This window comes from Solea senegalensis, linkage group LG4, assembly GCF_019176455.1.
Source record: "Solea senegalensis isolate Sse05_10M linkage group LG4, IFAPA_SoseM_1, whole genome shotgun sequence".
In the NCBI taxonomy this organism is placed as follows: Eukaryota; Metazoa; Chordata; class Actinopteri; order Pleuronectiformes; family Soleidae; genus Solea; species Solea senegalensis.
This window is the reverse complement of record NC_058024.1, coordinates 26,825,225-26,843,131: the sequence shown is the minus strand read 5'-3', so window position 1 is coordinate 26,843,131 and position 17,907 is coordinate 26,825,225. Positions and strand designations below refer to the sequence as shown.

Below are 17,907 nucleotides of genomic sequence, written 5' to 3'. Positions count from 1 at the left end.
TCAGGGTAAAGTTATAGTCCTCTGTAGAATCTGTCTGTACACAGTTATCATTTTGAATTTCCTCTTTCTCTCCAGCGTCTGCCTCTTTGACCGCTCATGTTACAACAACACACTTTTGCTTCCATTCTGTTTCCTGCACCTTTTTATACAAACTGTCAAGGTGGAATAAAGCAGCAGCGGCAGCATCATCATCGGCAGCAGCAGCAGCAGAAGCAGCAGCAGCAGCAGCAGCTCAAACACACTCGCTCTGCACTGGTCGCCACTAAAAGTTTCCAACATTTCACATGCCGTTGTCTTTCAAAGCATGAAAGAGAAATGATAAACTGTAAAGACTGGAGTGAGCCGGTGTTAGTCTGCGTGAGTGCGTGCGTGTCTCGCTTCATTGTCCTTCTGGCAGGAATGGCTTGAATCTTATACAGCCTGTCGATCCTGTTTCTGCTGTTTATTGTCACAGTGACTCAGGTTTTTCTGTCAGTTAGTGACTCAGGGACTCACTGTTTGTTTACAACATGACAGGAGCAGGAACCTTGTCTTATGTTCACCTCTACGTCATCCAGTATTCCTCTGGTTTTCTCTTTTACACGTAAATGTCCTCATACGTTTGTACATCCGATGATGTTATTAATAAATATGTTTCTGCCTCTTTAAAAATGTATACGCAGTAAAATAAGCATTTTAGCAGCAGCTACTTTAACATTTTGGACTCTTAAACACTCATTTCCTGATTTATGTTGCTGCGTCACACATTTTAAATGGTTATAACCTGTCTCTGTTCACTGCAGAACAGCCTTTCTTATTATTGATGTAGCAATCGTCGCTTTCCATGAGTCCAAAACGGTTCATTCTTCAGCTTTCAAATAAATCCCTTGTTTGACCAGGTGCTTCATCAGATGTTCTTGGCCCACCTTGCATTTCTTGTCGCAAATATTACATTGAGAGCTGTCTGCGTCTAAATGTGTGATATGCAGCCACACTTTCGATCGATTTCGTCGCACCAATATTGCTGTCGTGTTCTTGTAGTCTCAAGCTCTCTCCCAGATATTTCAAGTACGATTCATTAAAAGTAAACCAATACCCAACCCTACTCTGGCCCTTATAACCTCAAAACTGACAAAGCTTTGCACCCCCCAGGTTTGAACCATGGCATTAGACATGTTATTCATTAGTATCGTCATCAGTTTTGGTATCGATAAAATCATAACCACATCCAATGTTTCACACACACCTTTGAACATCGGGCCAAAAAAGAGGACAGAGGCTGAGACAATGCCACACAGGAAATGGAGTCAGAGCGCCTGGAGAGCACGAGACAACAAAGGACGTCCCCCGAACAAGCAAAACTTCTCGTAACGAAGACGGACGCTGAAAACGACTCTGCTGATCTGTCGTTTCAGCTGTTTTCTGTGATAACATTGTCCTAAAGTGTGTTTGTGTGTGTGTGTGTTTCCTTTGACCCTTCAGAGTCCACGGGGAACGAAACACTACTCAACACTAACGCTCGTACTCAACTCGCTCTCGGAAAAACAGGCTGGTCATGTGCGCTGCTAAAAAAGAAAAAGAAAAGCCCCAGAGGAGTCGCTGTGGCAGAAAGAGGAGCAGGAGGAGGAGGAAGAGAGTACTACTCGTCCTCGTGGTGACTCAGCACGCAACTAGGCCACGATACAGTTCCCCAACAATCTGCGTTTATCAGTCCCTTTATATCAGGAAGAATAGAAATCAAGCACTCCCTGAAAAGAAACAGTGAGGGCTACGAGTACTCGGAGCTTAAGAGCCCCACAGGGAAATTACATTTTCTTGTCTAATTTATGAGCTCTGAAGACTCGCACTGCTCGAGGACATGGGGGGAGGACATTGGGTGCTATGATGGTGTCTTATGCCTATTTTGCACCAATGACTTCTTAGGAAAATTGAGGAATGGTTGCAATACATCACTGGAACTGACAATTTAAGAAGCAAACTATATTAAGGGATCTGGATTGTCTTGCTTTAATCAACTTTGGCTTCCAGGACTTCTGTTTTCTTCTTCAACTACAATCGGCCTTGTAAGAAATGTGGTAATTTTTTGTTATCTATTTAATTTAAATTATCTGGTTGCAAAGTCGGCACTTGCTGTGTTGTCCATTAATCCATCAGCCGCTTATCTGAGGTTGGGTCGCGGGGGTTGAGCAGCTTGACATCCCTCTCTGTGGGGGTTTGGTGCAGAGACAGGGAATGCTTTTCAAAATTTTCAGTTGAAACAATAACAACTAAAGAAAATTAAAGTGGGAAACATATACTTAGGATGTAATTGACATAGATTTGTGATTATCAGCTCATTCTCTGTTTTTCTTTGTGTCCTTGCTGGCAAAAAATATGAATATTTCCTGGTTTCTTTGCTCCAAATAACAAAGAAATCATTAAAAATGAATCACTCTGGTTTGTGGACAAATCAAGACATTTGAGAAATATCATCATTTCCAGGTTTGACAAACACCAAACAACGTTTTTCAACATTTCACGGACCAAACAAGTCATTGATTAATCGATAAAATAGGCCAAGACCAGACGTGTTTGTTTATATGCCACATAATGTTTAGTGTAAAAATAAATGCCATTACTGGTGAGGAGCATTTCAGTGACTGTGCACAACCCCCATCCCCCAAGTCTTTGAGCCACTGCGTCGTCCAGTAAATCCAGCAGAGCGTCAGCGGCATACCAGCAGAATAACTGTCAGTGACACACAACAGACACCTGAGAGCCTGAAACACTGATGTGAGCCAGTCCCAGCTATGTAAACAGAGCATTCCTCAAGCACACAGGCTGCAGGGAGAGGGAGAGCATGAGAGAGTGAGTGACTGAGTGAGGAGGAGATGCAAATAGTAAGAGGTGAGGTGAGGCAGGCAGGCACACTTTGGGAGAGTTATCGACAACATTTAAAGTGGACATATTATACCCTATTTCCCCCATTTAAATAGTTCCCTGGTGTCCTAATGAACATGTCAGTGACATGCTTTGGTCAAAATACCATAAGGATGAAGAATCGTAGCAGTTCAATAACCCTGCTAAACCCGTCCCTTTCAGAACGCTCGGTTTTCGTGCATGGTCCCTTTATATGCAAATGAGACACAGGCAAATACACGCCTACTTCTTCCAGGGGCTTTCTGATTTGTCCTCTTTACAGCGGTCACTCGCTCAGCTTCTGTTCTCTCCGCTCCATTAAAGTTAAAGTTAATTTTTATTAATCCCCTTAGGGAAAGTATTCCTCTGCATTTTGACCCATCCTAGAATTAGGAGCAGTGGGCTGCCACACTGAGTGGCGCCCGGGGAGCATTGGGGGGTTGGGTACCTTGCTCAGGGGTACCCCAGCGACCTTCTGGTTACAAGTCAAGTTCCCTTTCCACTTGGCCACGGGCTAGTCTCCCCCTCCCTCCACTAGTTCTGACAATATCAACATGGCCGCGTGCGCAGAAAACAGCGAGAGTGTCGTCACAGGAAGAGACGTCCTACATGAGGATCGAGCCGAACACTGCCCAACTGTAAATCAGTTAAAAACACTTAGGGACAGCACCACTGATCGCCACTGCTGATCGCCAGTGGCGCGCGGCGAGCTGAATAAACTGCCGCTGTATGTGACTGTATCAGACCGGTGACTGTGCTCCGGAGACCTCACCACCACTGATCGCCACTGTGCTCCGGACACCTCGCCACCACTGATTCGCTTTAGCGACTGGTAGGGCCTCCACAGTCCCAAATATAAGTATTGAAATGGTTAAAAAGTTGATTTTGCATAATATGTCCCCTTTAAACATTTCTGTATTAGCGAGAGGCTTTATTTTTTAATATACATTTAATTTTTTATTTTTAACGAGGCCTTAATTACAACGAACAACAACAACAAAAAAACTTGAGTGGCCAGGCCTTGAAATGTGTTTACAGCTTTTTTTATGTGAGAATTGGGAGTTCCCACTTTTACTATTAAAACCTTGAGCGGGGGACCAAGTTTCCTCCGCCTCGTAAAGATCTGTTCACTGTAATTGTGGCGTTGCGTCGACATAAAGATCAGAGAGGGGCGGACAATGACATAACAACACAAAGATATACAACAAAGCTGTAAACACTTAAGGGGGAAACTAGTGTGTGAACAGGAATGTTTCAGATAAACAAATCAGCGGCAAGTCCCAAAGACAAAAACTTCTTAAGTTTGGAGAACAGGTGGCAGAGCTGTCACACAAGCAGACGTCACCCGACTTCACGGTTGACACTTTGCATCTGTGACTCATGTCAGCAGTGGAGGGAGAGAGGGAGAGGGAGAGAGAGAGGGGGAAAGAGAGAGAGAGAGAGAGAGAGAGAGAGAACAGAGGCCGGCGACCTCTTATAATTAAGACTGAGTCCTTTCCCCCTCTTTGCTGATTAGTCACTGCTCTTCTAATTAAGATTCAGTCAGAAAAGCTGTCACATGTTACTCACTGTCCTGGCTTTAATGGACCCGGTGAAGCAAGCGATGATGTACGGGTGATTATGTCGAGATTATTCCCTTACCACTGCCCATCAATCTGCCTGTACTACATCCCCCTAATCCACTGTCGGCTCTCGGCTACACACACCTTAATAAGCGGCGTCACAATTCCACTCATATTCATGCAACGGCGAGTGTGAGGAGAAAATATGAAGACTCGAGAAGCTTGAGGGGAAAAAAAGAGAGAGAGAGTAGACAAGATGAATAGGGCGAGGAAAGATGAGGAGGCTCAGCGAGGCATTGTTGTGAGCTATGTAAATGCCACTGCAAGAAGAGAGCGGGAGTTTGGGACTTGTGTGCCGTGTGTCTAAGTCCTCCTAATCAGGGTTAGACTCCTCTACAAACCAAGGAGATCCTCCTGCTTCTGAAGGCCTCGACCACGGCGTAATTAAAAAGGCAGTGGTGGGCTGTATTTTTTTTTTATTATTATAGAAAGAATATGGTTAATTTTTGTGAAGCAGAGCTGGATTTTCCATAATGTCTTTAAACGCATCATAGCTCCGTGGCTTGTTATTGATAAATTGATAAAATTTTTTAGAAGTGGTGAGGACAAAACTGTTGATCATAAATAGTACCGGGGACGTGTTCCCCGCATAGCTGACGCCTATGCTTATGTGGAAGCTTGTTTTTGTGTCATATAGTGGCTTGTGAAACGTTTGCTGAGTGACTTAATGGAAGATGTGGTGGTAATGATGCAGTAGCCTATAGATGTGCAGTGGTGTGCGCTATGTATTTTTTTTTTACAGAAGGCCCTGACTGGAACCCCACGGTACGCTACTGTTAAAAGGTAAAGAAAGAAAGGGAAGGGAACCAGACTGGAGAAGAAAGGGCTTTGTATCACGAGGAGCCAGAGAGATTAGTAGTCTGCAGGTGTAAACACAATCACGACACGAAACACAACAAGCCAACATCTACTTTCACAACAACAATCTGACTCCATGTAAGGTTTTTAAGTTACAGTCTTGTAGCACAAGAAGATACATTTTCAGCACAGTTACTTTACACAAACATTATTATTGGGTTACTTTGAGTTTGGTGGTTTTTTTTTTTTCTCTTCCATCAGTGATAGTAGCGAGCTGAGCCGATGACGTCAACAGACTTTTTTTCCGTACTTGTCAAAACTGAAGTCCATCGTAACATGAGTTGCATTTACGTCATGCACCTCATTTCACTGATTCTCCACAGTCCACATACAATGTTGCCTTAAAATTTGAGGTTTTAAAACAATTAACTGCTTTCTTCAACTGTCTTTCAGGAGCAAAACTCAATCTTTACTTTCCTGATATTATATTACAGTCATTTATTGTATATTTATAAAAAAGTTTTCAAATGTTCCACAACCTTTTTGCAATACGACCAAACTCCATCTTTTCTTTCCTGATATTTTACTGGAGTCATTCTAAATATCAAATGATGTGAAACTTATTTTATCATGAGTTCATCTTGGCCATAATCGACGAGCCCTACACTTTATCTAACACAACAAAAACCCACAGAAAAGTATTTTCTATGGAGGTTACAGCCCCAGGTATGTGAGTGGATTACGAGGCTGATCGTTGCTATGATCTGCCGTTCAATGCACCGTGAATCAGTGATTCATAACTTGGTAAAAGTTTGAGGTTTGGAACGTGCCAGCCTACGTTATGTTTCTTTTGTGCTGAAGCTCAGTCCCTGCTGATTTAAATGTTCCACAACCTTTTTCGCAAAATACGACCGGCAATCGACTCGCTCACAAGTTACTTTATATAAATAAAGCCCACGGCAACTAACAACCCTGTCAGAAATAACCACGTCTCATTTATTTATAACAGCAGCAGCAGAGCTGACAGAGGGACTTGGCCACATCAGCCTGTCCGGCACACTTATGGATGACTATCCGCAGGCATGCATATGATCCCATTCCTGACCTCACAGACTACAGAGCTGCCTATGCTCAAACACTGTCACAACTAATACAGACAGGTGTGTGAGTGCAGGTTGGGAGGTCTTGATATAGAATTTTACTACTAATTAACGTGGTTTTTATGTAAGCTTAGAGAGCGAGCACATACACACATACTCCTTTTACAAATTTAAAAAATGCGTTCAAACCAAGCCTTGCAGCCTCCGCACCCCCTCTCCTACTGCCTCGCAGATCAGTCACACCACTGCTGCTGCTGGTGCTGCTGCTTCAGAGTTCTCCTTTCTACTACACTAACATGTTTCAGCTGTCAATCAGAACTCAAAGAACTTTATTTACACAAGCTACTCTCTCTCGTTTAACACCCACTGGCCACAGTGTGACAGATCCACGGTTCATTTGTCAACATCGGTGTTAATTCAGTTGTTTCCCCACAGTTGCATTTATTCAGTCACAGCAGGATGCTGACTTGAGTTTTTTTAGTGACTCAGCAATATCCAGTTGCATTACTTCACTGTGTTAGGTGTACAGATTTTGAGGGAACACATGCATCAGATCATCAATATCAGCAGAAGCTCTGAGTTTGAGTACAGAGAGAAAGTATGGATTTATCCACACACACAGAGAAACAGAACTTTCCCAAACATTCCTCCACATAGAAAGTTTGCTGCTCTAGAGTTTGCTGCCGACATATGATGACAAACGCACACAGAAACAGAACTTTCTCGATAGCGATAGCAATTCCCATAGAATGCAACCGATTTCGTACGGTACGTATATTATTGTCAGGGTTCTCCCCAGCGCAGTCGAGTGTCAGGGGAGCCCTACACTATGATTTTGATCCCCCAACGCTATGATTCAACCAGAATGGTGGGGCTTTTCTGTTGTACTCCTTCTCACTACACTGATTGTGTTTCCATTAGGAGTAGAACTGAAATATCAGGCCCCAACCTTTCCATTCTTTGGAACCAGAGTAAAATTGTATGGTACAATTTGACCGGCTCCAACGTGAAAAACTTCGCTCCCTGCTGGATGTCACCACTGTTTTCCATTGTGTGTTTGTTTGATGTTTGTTGATCCGTCCATACGCAACAGTGCGACATCACGAAACACGTACATCGGGCACAGCCCACACCCGCCTACCAAAAATTTCAACGTACTGTACCAAAGTGGTTGGTTGATTTTGTCAACAAACCAAAATGATTTAATTTCAATGATGTCTTTGTTTTACGGAGCAAATAAATGAAGAAAATATCCACATTTAAGAAGCTGAAACAAGCTTCTTAAATGAAGCTTCAAACCGTTGAATCGAGTAATTGTTTCAGCTCTACATGAAACCCTGTGATATTGACACCAAAAACAGAGAAGAAGACATGGACCAAACCCTTACACGATGTAGGTACGACCTCCAAATAAGAGGACGATGAGAACGACGAGATCGTTTCCTAAATTGCGTATTGGTTGGTGGCATTTCAGAGCACCATTTCCAAAATTTAGCCTCATAAGGGGTCCCAAAATCCCAGTTCTGTGAGGATAAAAATTGGACATGATAGAAAATCTTAATCTTTTACATGGTTTCTTGTGTCTACGGGGCCTTCAGACCAAAACATTGATCAACCGGTGTGGGTTACTCGTAGTCGTAGTAGTTGCTACAAGGAAGAATTTCATGGAGAAACAGATTTTATGACGGGTTCTGGGAGAGAGTTTGCAACCTCAAAGGAAGAACACTGCAGCTGAGAGGTAACAGGGATATTTTAAAAAAGATTGATTTAGACGTTCATCTGCTCCGAGGTTGAAGGCTAATTTTTTCACCAGCTGGGAATTATGCAAACCATTTAGTCGCACTTCTCACATTTCAAAGGGAGTCGCTGGCTTGAGATTGTGACGGGGTTGAGAAGAGTTACTTTTGGGTGCTAAAGGTATTGAAGTGACACAGCCTGATATTAAGCTCACAGGGCGCTTCAGTGTTGTCAGGCTTTAAATCCACTCAGTTTTCTATCCAACTTAAGGGACTCATCATTTTGCGGTGTGACAGACGGTTTGGAAGCAGAGACAAAAAACTTGACCACTGGGAGAAGTGGAGCGTTGACAGGTTCTTTAAAGAGCGGGTTCTCAAATGCACTGAAAGGGGTCTCCGGGGATTTCTCCGTATCCTCCGTACGTATGTGTTGACGCAAACAAATGTTGCTCTTGTGATTCACTGGAAGATTCTACTACCGACTTCGTCTCATAATCTTCAGATTTTGTTCCAGCAGGAGAAACACCGGAGGATCCATAGCGATTGAACAGGAAGTATCCCCCTTCCTGCCTGAAAGATCTCCTGCTGTTGAGAACCCGTCTAACATACAGTTTTGGTGAATCCATAAATGTTCTGTATGGTTTCAGATTTTTATCCACACAGAACCGGCACCAACGATTTTTGGAGCCGTTAAATGCCCCCCTTGACTTTATGGGTTTACAATTAACATGCTATTTTGATAAAACAATGATATCTTTGTTGTCGTTTGGAGTTTCTTTGGTGTATTCACTGAATGACAAACTTTTATTTATTATTTTTTCCTCAGTCGCCCCTGGATTGATTCATTCTGCCTCCTTTCTTCTAATAGTTTTTTTTTTTTTTCTTTTTCAATGTTTGTACACATATATACTAGAGCGTTTAGAGTAGTTTTTTTGGTGAAAAAATAAATTTGCTCAGTGGTTAAGACCAGTACCCCTGTGTGCAAAAGACATCATGGTCGCAATGGTCCCAAGTTCAACTCCACCCCTGGCTGTACTCAATTCCATTGTAAGTCACTTTGGATAAAAGTGTCTGCTAAATGACATGTTACTAAAGGTACAAATTCTGTTTCCGTGTGGACGAGGCCTCAGCCAGACAACGTCCGCTACATTTGTGATCTGTCAACAACAAAAACTCTACAGCAGTGTTCCCTTTCTTTTGCTGAAAAATGGCAAATTGTAAAGAAAATGTGCTAAAAGAACCTTAAATTACTTTCATGCCTTGTCCAGAAACCACAGTGACTCAGTTTTATTAATTTCTTTGTCATATGGAGCAAACAAACCTGAAAATATTCACATTTAAGAAGCTGAAAAATCACAAACCTTAACTAAAGCTCTAGGACAAGTTTGTCTGGGTGAAATCGCCAAAAAGTGACCGTTAAACTCAAGATGGCGGCCTTTCTGTAGGACTTACAGCAAAGTCCTCATTGACTTTTTGGACTGTCCTGACATGATCAACACGTGTACCAACTTTCACTCACGTACATGAAACACTGCAAAAATTCACCTGATTAAAAAGCGTTATTTTTTAGCCCCTTTTAGTTAGCCCCTCCCACTTCCAATTTTAAACTTTCACACGTACATTTTCACCTGAATTGATGCAGTCGTAGACATCTGAGTTTTTGGGGGTCTGGGAAAGCCTTGAAAAAGGCAAGAAAACAAAGAATTCTTTTAGTTTCAATTGTTTTGATTTTGGGTTGTATACCAGCATACCACGTAGTCATTTACACGAAATTTCCCACCCAGATATCAATTTAGATTTAAAAACCCTTTGTAACCACAAGGGGCAATCAGTCCACGATAAGGGAAACATCCCGACTTCCTCCTCTAACCTTAACTGCACTCTCTTATCTTAAATTAGTCGGCCTTTCTCTTCCACTGACAGCGTGTGTAAGTGCGAGTGCCAAGCATGACCAACTCTCATTCACACTCAATACGACAGCCAAAACGGGAGCTAATTGAAGGGAAGGGGGTGGGAAAGAAGAGGATTCTTCAGCAAACAAGAGGATGGCCGGCGCAAGTGAAGCACTTAAGTGGGATTAGAGCGACTGCTGCATTAGTGACACAGCATTTCATGGTCTATTTAGCTGCTAACTGGGTTTCCCCCCCTACAGTGTGTTTAAGCTCGAACGCCAACAAACACAAATCTTTACATGACCACAAACAAACAATCTCTCCTACTCCCACAACACATGAGCAGAAATCTTTAAAAACACACACACACACATCCTGGAAATTGAAGCCAGGTATCCTTCCCTAAAAATCCACACTTCGTGGGTGGAAGTCAAGCCATCGCTAGAGAACAAAAAGGTGGAAGAACTTCCTGCTGTGAAAGAGAGGGAGGAAATAAACACTGCCACATGCACTCCCTTGCCAGAAACAATCAGTGAGCGTGGAGTTAATGCAGCAACTGTGTTGTAAATTTGGGGGTGCCCCCCGCCCCGCCGTGTGAAAGAAGGAGGATTTTCTGCTTCTGGGGAATTTCACAGCCGGCAGAAGCTTGTTCATCACCTCAGCCCATTTAATATAACGCAGAGAGCAAGGAAGTGGACTCCACAGACGCTGAAGCGCTCAGGTACATGACTGGTTTCGGAGAGAGGGCGACGCTTGTTTTCAAATTAAATTCAAATTTATAGTGTTTGTTTACGTGTGATATATAGAGAGAGAGATGCACTCCTCACACGCCGACAACCAATATGGATTTTTCTATGTCCACACTTCTATTAGGCGGATTACTTTACAGGTAATGCAGTGTGTGGTTCCCTCTATGCGCAGACTAAAACAAAAACAAGAGCTTTCAGGAACTGGTTTAGTGGAATTAAATAAAGCCCACCCTGAAAATGAAAATGAACACAGTAGAAACAAACATTAATTTGCAAATACTCTGTTGTGACACTTTCCCTTGCTCACTCAGTAATATCACGATATGTGATACATGGTCCACGATACCAATAATATCATGATACGATAAGCGATACATGGTCTACGAAACCAATAACATCACGATACGATAAACGGCCCACAATATGATATGTGATACATGGCCCACAATACCAATAATATCACAATAAAATACGTGACACATGGTCCACGATACCAATAATATCGCATTCCATGGTCCACGATACCAATATCACAATATACGTTCCATGATATCAATAACATCATGATACGATATGTGATACATGGTCAAGGTCATAAAGTCCATGTATTGGACGTTGATGGAGCATCTGTTAAAATAGCTTTTCTCCACCAGTGATAATAAACCTACCACAAATAAGATTATCACTGGAGTAGTAGTTTTTTTTACAAATGTAATCATTGATTTAAACATTTGTTTTAATAATTATAATCAAGTGAATAAATCCAACACTCACGTTGGGCCCTGTTTTTTTTATGTAATAGTACATAATAATACAGTCATGTTCCCAGAGCGTCTGAACAATAAATCTACAGTGGCGTGAGTGGCTTGGACAAAGTGTCTGTGTGTGTGTGTGTGTTTCACTGATACCGAAAGCAAACACTAGAATCTCTGCAGTAGCAATGTTTCCAGCCTCTTATCAGCTCCGTCTACAAGTGTCGCTCTGCTAAAACACAACCAAAGGTCTCGACCCCAAAACTTTTAAACACGTCTCCTAAAAAAAGGTTCCAGCCGCCGCGTCGGCACTTCCTATCCTTACGTCACATGATTACAGTGGGAAAATGGCACAAGGAAAAAAAATAAAATAAAATAGGTCACAAGCATACTTTCCCAATTAAGGCTGATCAGGGAAGGAAATTCCCAGACAGTATGAATTATTAAAAGCCTGAAATGGAATCTGATCATGTGACGGTGTGCAGCGCTGACAACCGACATGCCCACAGATGGCTTGCAGAAACAAAAAAAAGAGCCGACTCTGGGGAACACAGGAGCTCTGATTGGCTGAAAGTGGGAGTTTCCTGCTATTGTTTAAAATCATTAAAAAAACGACAAGCAGAGTGAGACACAGAGTCAAACTGCTTGTGCTAAATAAGATGACAAGCAATTTCCTGTTTATACAAGACACAATAGAACTCCAGGAAGGTCTTCGGAATCAAACAGTGAAGCTCAAGCAAAATAAAGATGTACATCACTTGACACGGTGATTTGTTTACCGTCTACTTGTTTTGTCCTGTAGCAAGAAACCAGAAAATAGAGCACCCACTGCTATCGTGACCACACTGAGACACAAGAACATCACGAGAAACAACAAAAAACTATACGTCATTACCTGAATAATTTTTTTTTTAAATAATCAGTAATAATTTCATTTAAAAATACATTTAAAGACCCTAAACCAGACTAATTTTACAAAAATAATTACAAAACACATTGTGTACAACATATTAGGAATATGTTTATTGCATTATCGCACTGTTACTGTCAGACTTTTATGAATTTAAACTGAAGTTTGTAACCCTAAGCCTTACTCTCCCACACCAAAGTCCATAAAGAAAATCAGTGATTTTAAGCCACAGGGTCACAGGAGCTGCTGGTCTGCTGCTGCCTGGTTTTGTCATGTTGTTGCCTCTTAAATACAATTTAAAAGGATTTTATAAACTAAAGTCACAAAACAAGACATCTGAACTAAGTGAAGAAAGGTAGAAGTGAATCGACAACTCCTGTGTGCTGTAAAGTAGTGATGGGAATTCCGGCTCTTTGTGGAGAGCCGGCTCTTTCAGCTCCCAAGTGGCTCCTCAGATTTTTTGTTACTTAAAAATGAATAACTGATGTAAAAAAAACATATGTATAGTATTTATATGGCTTTAGTAATAAACTTAACATAACTTAACACATACATGAATAAAAAAAACCCATTTATGTTTGCATATGCCCGTTTGTGGAGCCTGCGCGATATGAAATTTTTATTTTACAAAGTGTACACTCTGCCTTTCCGGAGTCAAACACTTTAAAATGTGTCCAAATTTTACTCCTTTTCCTGCTTTCACTCATCTTCAGTAAAATGGTAAAATCCTCTTGCGCTCCTCTCGTTCTCGTCTCTCTCCCTCCTGTTCGTGAGCACTGCTGTGTGTGCTGCATGCAAGTGTCTTTAACCCCTCCCCTCCCGCTCAGTGTAGTCACACAGATGCTGCCACAGCCACACATGTTGCCCAATGCGGTTTTAAAAGACAATTATTATTATTTTTTTTTTAAATCGCTCTTGATTGCGAGCTGGCTCCCGTCGTAGAGTAAATCGCTGATTTACTATATGGACTTTGGTGCAGGAGAGTAAGAGTTTCACAAAGACACAAACATCTGCACCAGCTTTAGTCTACAGTATCACTGGAATATGTTCACTGCATTATCTCACTGTTAGACAGACTTTTCTGACGAGAAACTGAACTTTGTGAAGCGCTTACGCTCTCATACCAAAGTCCTTAGAGAAAATCAGCGATTTTACTTTACAGCAAAAGGAGCAACTAGTCTATCACTGCCTAGTTTAGATTTGTTTTCGTCACTTAAGTAAACTGAATAAAAGGGATTTAAACACTCGAATCACAAAATAACACATCTAAACTTAGTGATGGTAGATAGAAGTGGATCAACAGCTCCTATGTGCTGGAAAGGAAAATCGCTGATTTTCTCTATGGACTTTGGTGCAGGAGAGTGAGAGTTTTTACAGAGAGACACAAACAGCAGATTCCAGGCAAGAAACCTCTGCCCAACAGTGAGATAAAGAGGTGAAAACATAATGTACACTTAAGCAGGTGTGGATTTCATCAGGTGAGCCTCGTGTTATGTGGCTTAATATCTGTTTGTCCTTGTGTGTCCCAGCTGGCAACAAATGTTCCCGGTGAGAACAACCGCCAGGTGCCAAATAAAACGCTGCTGCACAAACGTTTCACATGCAGATTAAGACTGAACCAAGTGTTCTGATGTTAACCGAGAATATATAAATAAAGAAAGAAAGAAAGAAAGAAAGAAAGTAAGGCCGCAGACGTTTCACAGGTTCTAAATATATGAAACTGTCCTTGAAGAGAAGAGCGAGGCTGCTGCTCCTTTGTCTGCCTCCACAGGAAGTCAGCGGCGGCCCAGGCCGAGCTTCCCCGCAGCACTCGGCTTTATTGTGCCGGGAAACTGTCAGAGTGGCTCAGTGTCAAACCGCCGAAGCCCCCGCCACCAAGTTGGGGACGACTGTGAACGAGCACGAGCAGCCGCACTGACCTGATGTTTGAGTTTGTGTTGTCAGGCACCTGTCGTTTCTGCTCCTGTAAGAGTCCAGACCCAAATCCACAGCCATATGTTTGGTGAAAAACCTTTGTTTGTCTGACTATAAGCTGAACAAATGTCAAAAACTCTGAGTCTGGATCCAGATACCTTTTTAAAGCAACTTTGAACCTTGTGATACACAGACCGTGAGACACTGTGGTAAATTGCACTTCCAGTAAACTTTGTCAAAGTTTTTTGTTTTTTTTCAAATGTTGTGTATTTTGGGAAAGGCAAGAGGAGCTAAAAAAAAAGAAAAGCTGAATAAACAATGAGTGCGAGCGAGTCTGTATTGTTTCCATCTCCCTGGACCCAAATGGTGGATTTTTTTCTCAAGGAGGAAATGTACAAGCCAAATCCCATTCAAAAAACTGCCAATTTAACATAGCTGTGCACACACACACACACACTCAGTAAATGCACCTGTATTTAATCTGGCAAGATTCCCTTCCTAAAAGAAACAAGATTATAAAAGCAGGTATTTCTGATAAACAGTTCAGATAAGTTGCACAATTTATGTATATTTCACCCCCTTTCCCAGCTGTTGAATTCGTCAGTAGGCTTCCCACAACTTATGGCATTTTCATGAGGGCAAGGCACAAGCCAAATCCCATTCAAAAAATCTCTCTCTCTACAACTTCCCTGAACTCCAGGGACCACACTCCAGTCAATAAACCCTGTTTTTTCAACAGGTAAAACTAGTCTGAATCAACCTTTAACCAGCAGAATTCCTCACTGGAAGGAAAAAGGATTGTAATTTTGATAAACAATTAAAAAATAAAAACAATTATAGAAGTTAGTTTTCCTGCGATACAATTACAAGGTCTGCACAAAGCCCTCCCACCTTTGTACCTTTACACAAAGCTTCTCTCTATGGGGGAAAACCAAGCCAAATCCCATTCAAAAAACTGTCAATTTAACATGGAAATGGACATAAGCACATGTAATCCACGAGATAACATCCTGAAGTTTTGGTGAGCATTCTCCACTAAGCAAACCTGTAATTCATCTTTTCAATCATGTGGCATTTTGTCGAGGGAGAAAACATAAAAACACGCCAACTCCCATTCAAAAAATTTTGATTGGATTTCACAAGGCTATATAGTAGTCACACACGTTTGTATTTTATGGAAACAATTAAGGCACAATTAATTCCACAATTTGTATGTGCCTAATTGAGAAGTCAATGTTTGTCCTCAGTTGAGATTGAAAGCTCGATGGAACTTTATAGTAAAAAGGAGAAAGTACAAGCCAAATTCTATTCAAAAATCTGTTCATTTAACACCAACACCTGCAAAGTTTATATTTGTTGCTACACAGTTCAGGTTAATTGTGCAATGTGCCAGATGAACAAGTGTCACCCTCTAATGTGATTAGACACATATTATGGTTCCCATGTGGCATTTTATCTCGGGAGAATCCAACAAGCCAAATCCCATTCAGAAATATGTCAATTAAACGTGGCTGTACACACCTAAAGTAGTTAAGTTTAAAAAAAAAAAAAAATTGTTTATCACTGTACAATTAAGATTAATTGTACATTTGATGCTGAATGCGTAGCTCAAATTCCCACAATTTATGGAATTTTTAATGTAAAATGGCTCCAAACCTGAGTCTTTTTCTGGAGGGAGATTGTACAAACCAAACCCCATTCAACAATCTGCCATTAACCATTAAAAAGGTTAATTGCACAATGTACTCCCTGTAGTGTGACTACAGACTCTGAATACAGTCTTTTAAATAAAATATCCCCAACGTGTGGCATTTTATCTCGGGAGAAACGTACAAGCCAAATCCCATTCAGAAATCTGTAAATTAACCGTGGCGGCGCACACCTGCTTTAAAAACTTAGTTTTTCGTTGTATAGTTAAGGTTAATTGAAGAATCCGTGTGCGCCGAATTGAAAAGCGTCTATCTCTGTTTAGATAAAAGTCCTTTCACGAGGTCTTACACTTTCTTAAACTTTGCTGTAAGCTCGGGAACACATAAAGGGCGAAAGAGTAAAAGGAGTTCTGCGCATCGACTCACCTGGCCTGACCGTTTTCAACCTGACGGGACCTTTGCAGTTGTTGATGACCGTGTGGACGTCGTATAGTGGTAATCCAGACATGGGGAGGTTCTCCACCTCCAGCAGCAGCTCGCCGTCACTTAACCCCCCGCTGCCGTACACCACCGACGCCTCGCTCACAGCGCCGATGTAGGCGAACTCCCCATTCTCCGCGCCGCCGCTCAGCGGCACGTTTGCGTCCCCGCGGGTGTCTTTGACCACGGAGGTCTCGCTCACTCTGGAGGTCCAGTGGTTTTTCCTCAGTGCGGGTTTGGACATGGTGACCAGCTCCACCGGAGGAAGAACCGTCACGAGATTAAGCCGAGTTGTATCCAAATGAAGCGAAACAAACTTTCTTCCTCCTCCACAGAAACATGAGCGCCGCTTCTTTCTGTGTGTGTGTGTGTGTGTGTGTGTGTTTCACTGTATCCGTCCCGCCGCGCTCCCCGGGGCGACAAATCAAGCCATTCCTGTTCACGCGGAACTCACTTTCAATAATATTTTCTCAATTAATCCTGGTTCGCCGGTGTCACCTCACATCTGCCCACGGGCACACTCCACTCCACGTCCTGTCCACGCGCGTTTTAAATCCTCTCTTTAGACCATAAAAAACAGACTTTTTTTTAGAAAAGGCGGTGTTGGTTTCTTTGTAACCACTCACTTTGGCGACAGTTGTCTCCGGTGTCTTCTTCTACGCCCAGGTGCGACGACGACGCTCCTCCTGTTAAAGTGTGTGTGTGTGTGGGGGCGAGTCCGCTGCAACTGTGTTGCCATCCGTGCTGCGGCGTTCAAGAACTATCAGGAATATGGAGTTTCAGATATATGACGCGTCATGTACTTTGTTCCTACCTCTAACTATCTTTGTTATTCGTTACTATCAAATAAAATCAGAAGAAGAGTTAATATTATGGTCTGTATTTACATAGAGCTTTTCTAGTCTTGATGAGCTGCTGTCACACAGTTTTCACCTATTCACACGCAGCAACATTGGGTTAAGTGTCTTTGCTCAAGGACTTTTACTTCTAAATGACTTTAGATACTTATGTACAGTGAATATAAATGTTAAGACTTTAAGACTTTTACTTAAGTAAGATTATGAAAATAGTGACTAAAACTTCGACCAAGTCATTTTCTGGTAACACACTTTTACTTTTACTCAATAAATATCATTTATAACCACAATCAATAAATATTAATATGCTTTGCCATTTTTTTCTGGGGTTTTGTAAAACAATAATAATTATATTATATTTTATCATTAAAAATATCATGAAATATATTAATATGATATATTAAATATTTTCTTATTTTATTTTCCTGCTATGGAATTTAGAAAGTTTGAGGTAGAAGTCTGCTCTCATTTAGAGAGTCAATAACTTAAAAAGTAATTAAAATAAATACAAGAAGAAGAAGAATGTAACTTTGTTTATCATGTGTTAAAACAGAGTTATGAATTAATTTAC

At 41.6% G+C, this 17,907-nt stretch overlaps 1 protein-coding gene across 6 annotated transcripts in view; it reads right to left on the bottom strand.

Moving 5' to 3' along the window:
* Positions 1-17,174, bottom strand: part of magi1b (membrane associated guanylate kinase, WW and PDZ domain containing 1b) — a 172,065-nt gene extending 154,891 nt beyond the window's left edge. For all 6 annotated transcript variants that reach the window (XM_044024399.1, XM_044024404.1, XM_044024401.1 and 3 more), the window contains exon 1: positions 16,426-17,174. In XM_044024399.1, the coding sequence (XP_043880334.1) occupies positions 16,426-16,723 (298 nt within the window). In that variant the 5' untranslated portion in view covers positions 16,724-17,174. The remainder of the gene's footprint in view (positions 1-16,425) is intronic.
* Positions 17,175-17,907: the final 733 nt, after the last annotated feature.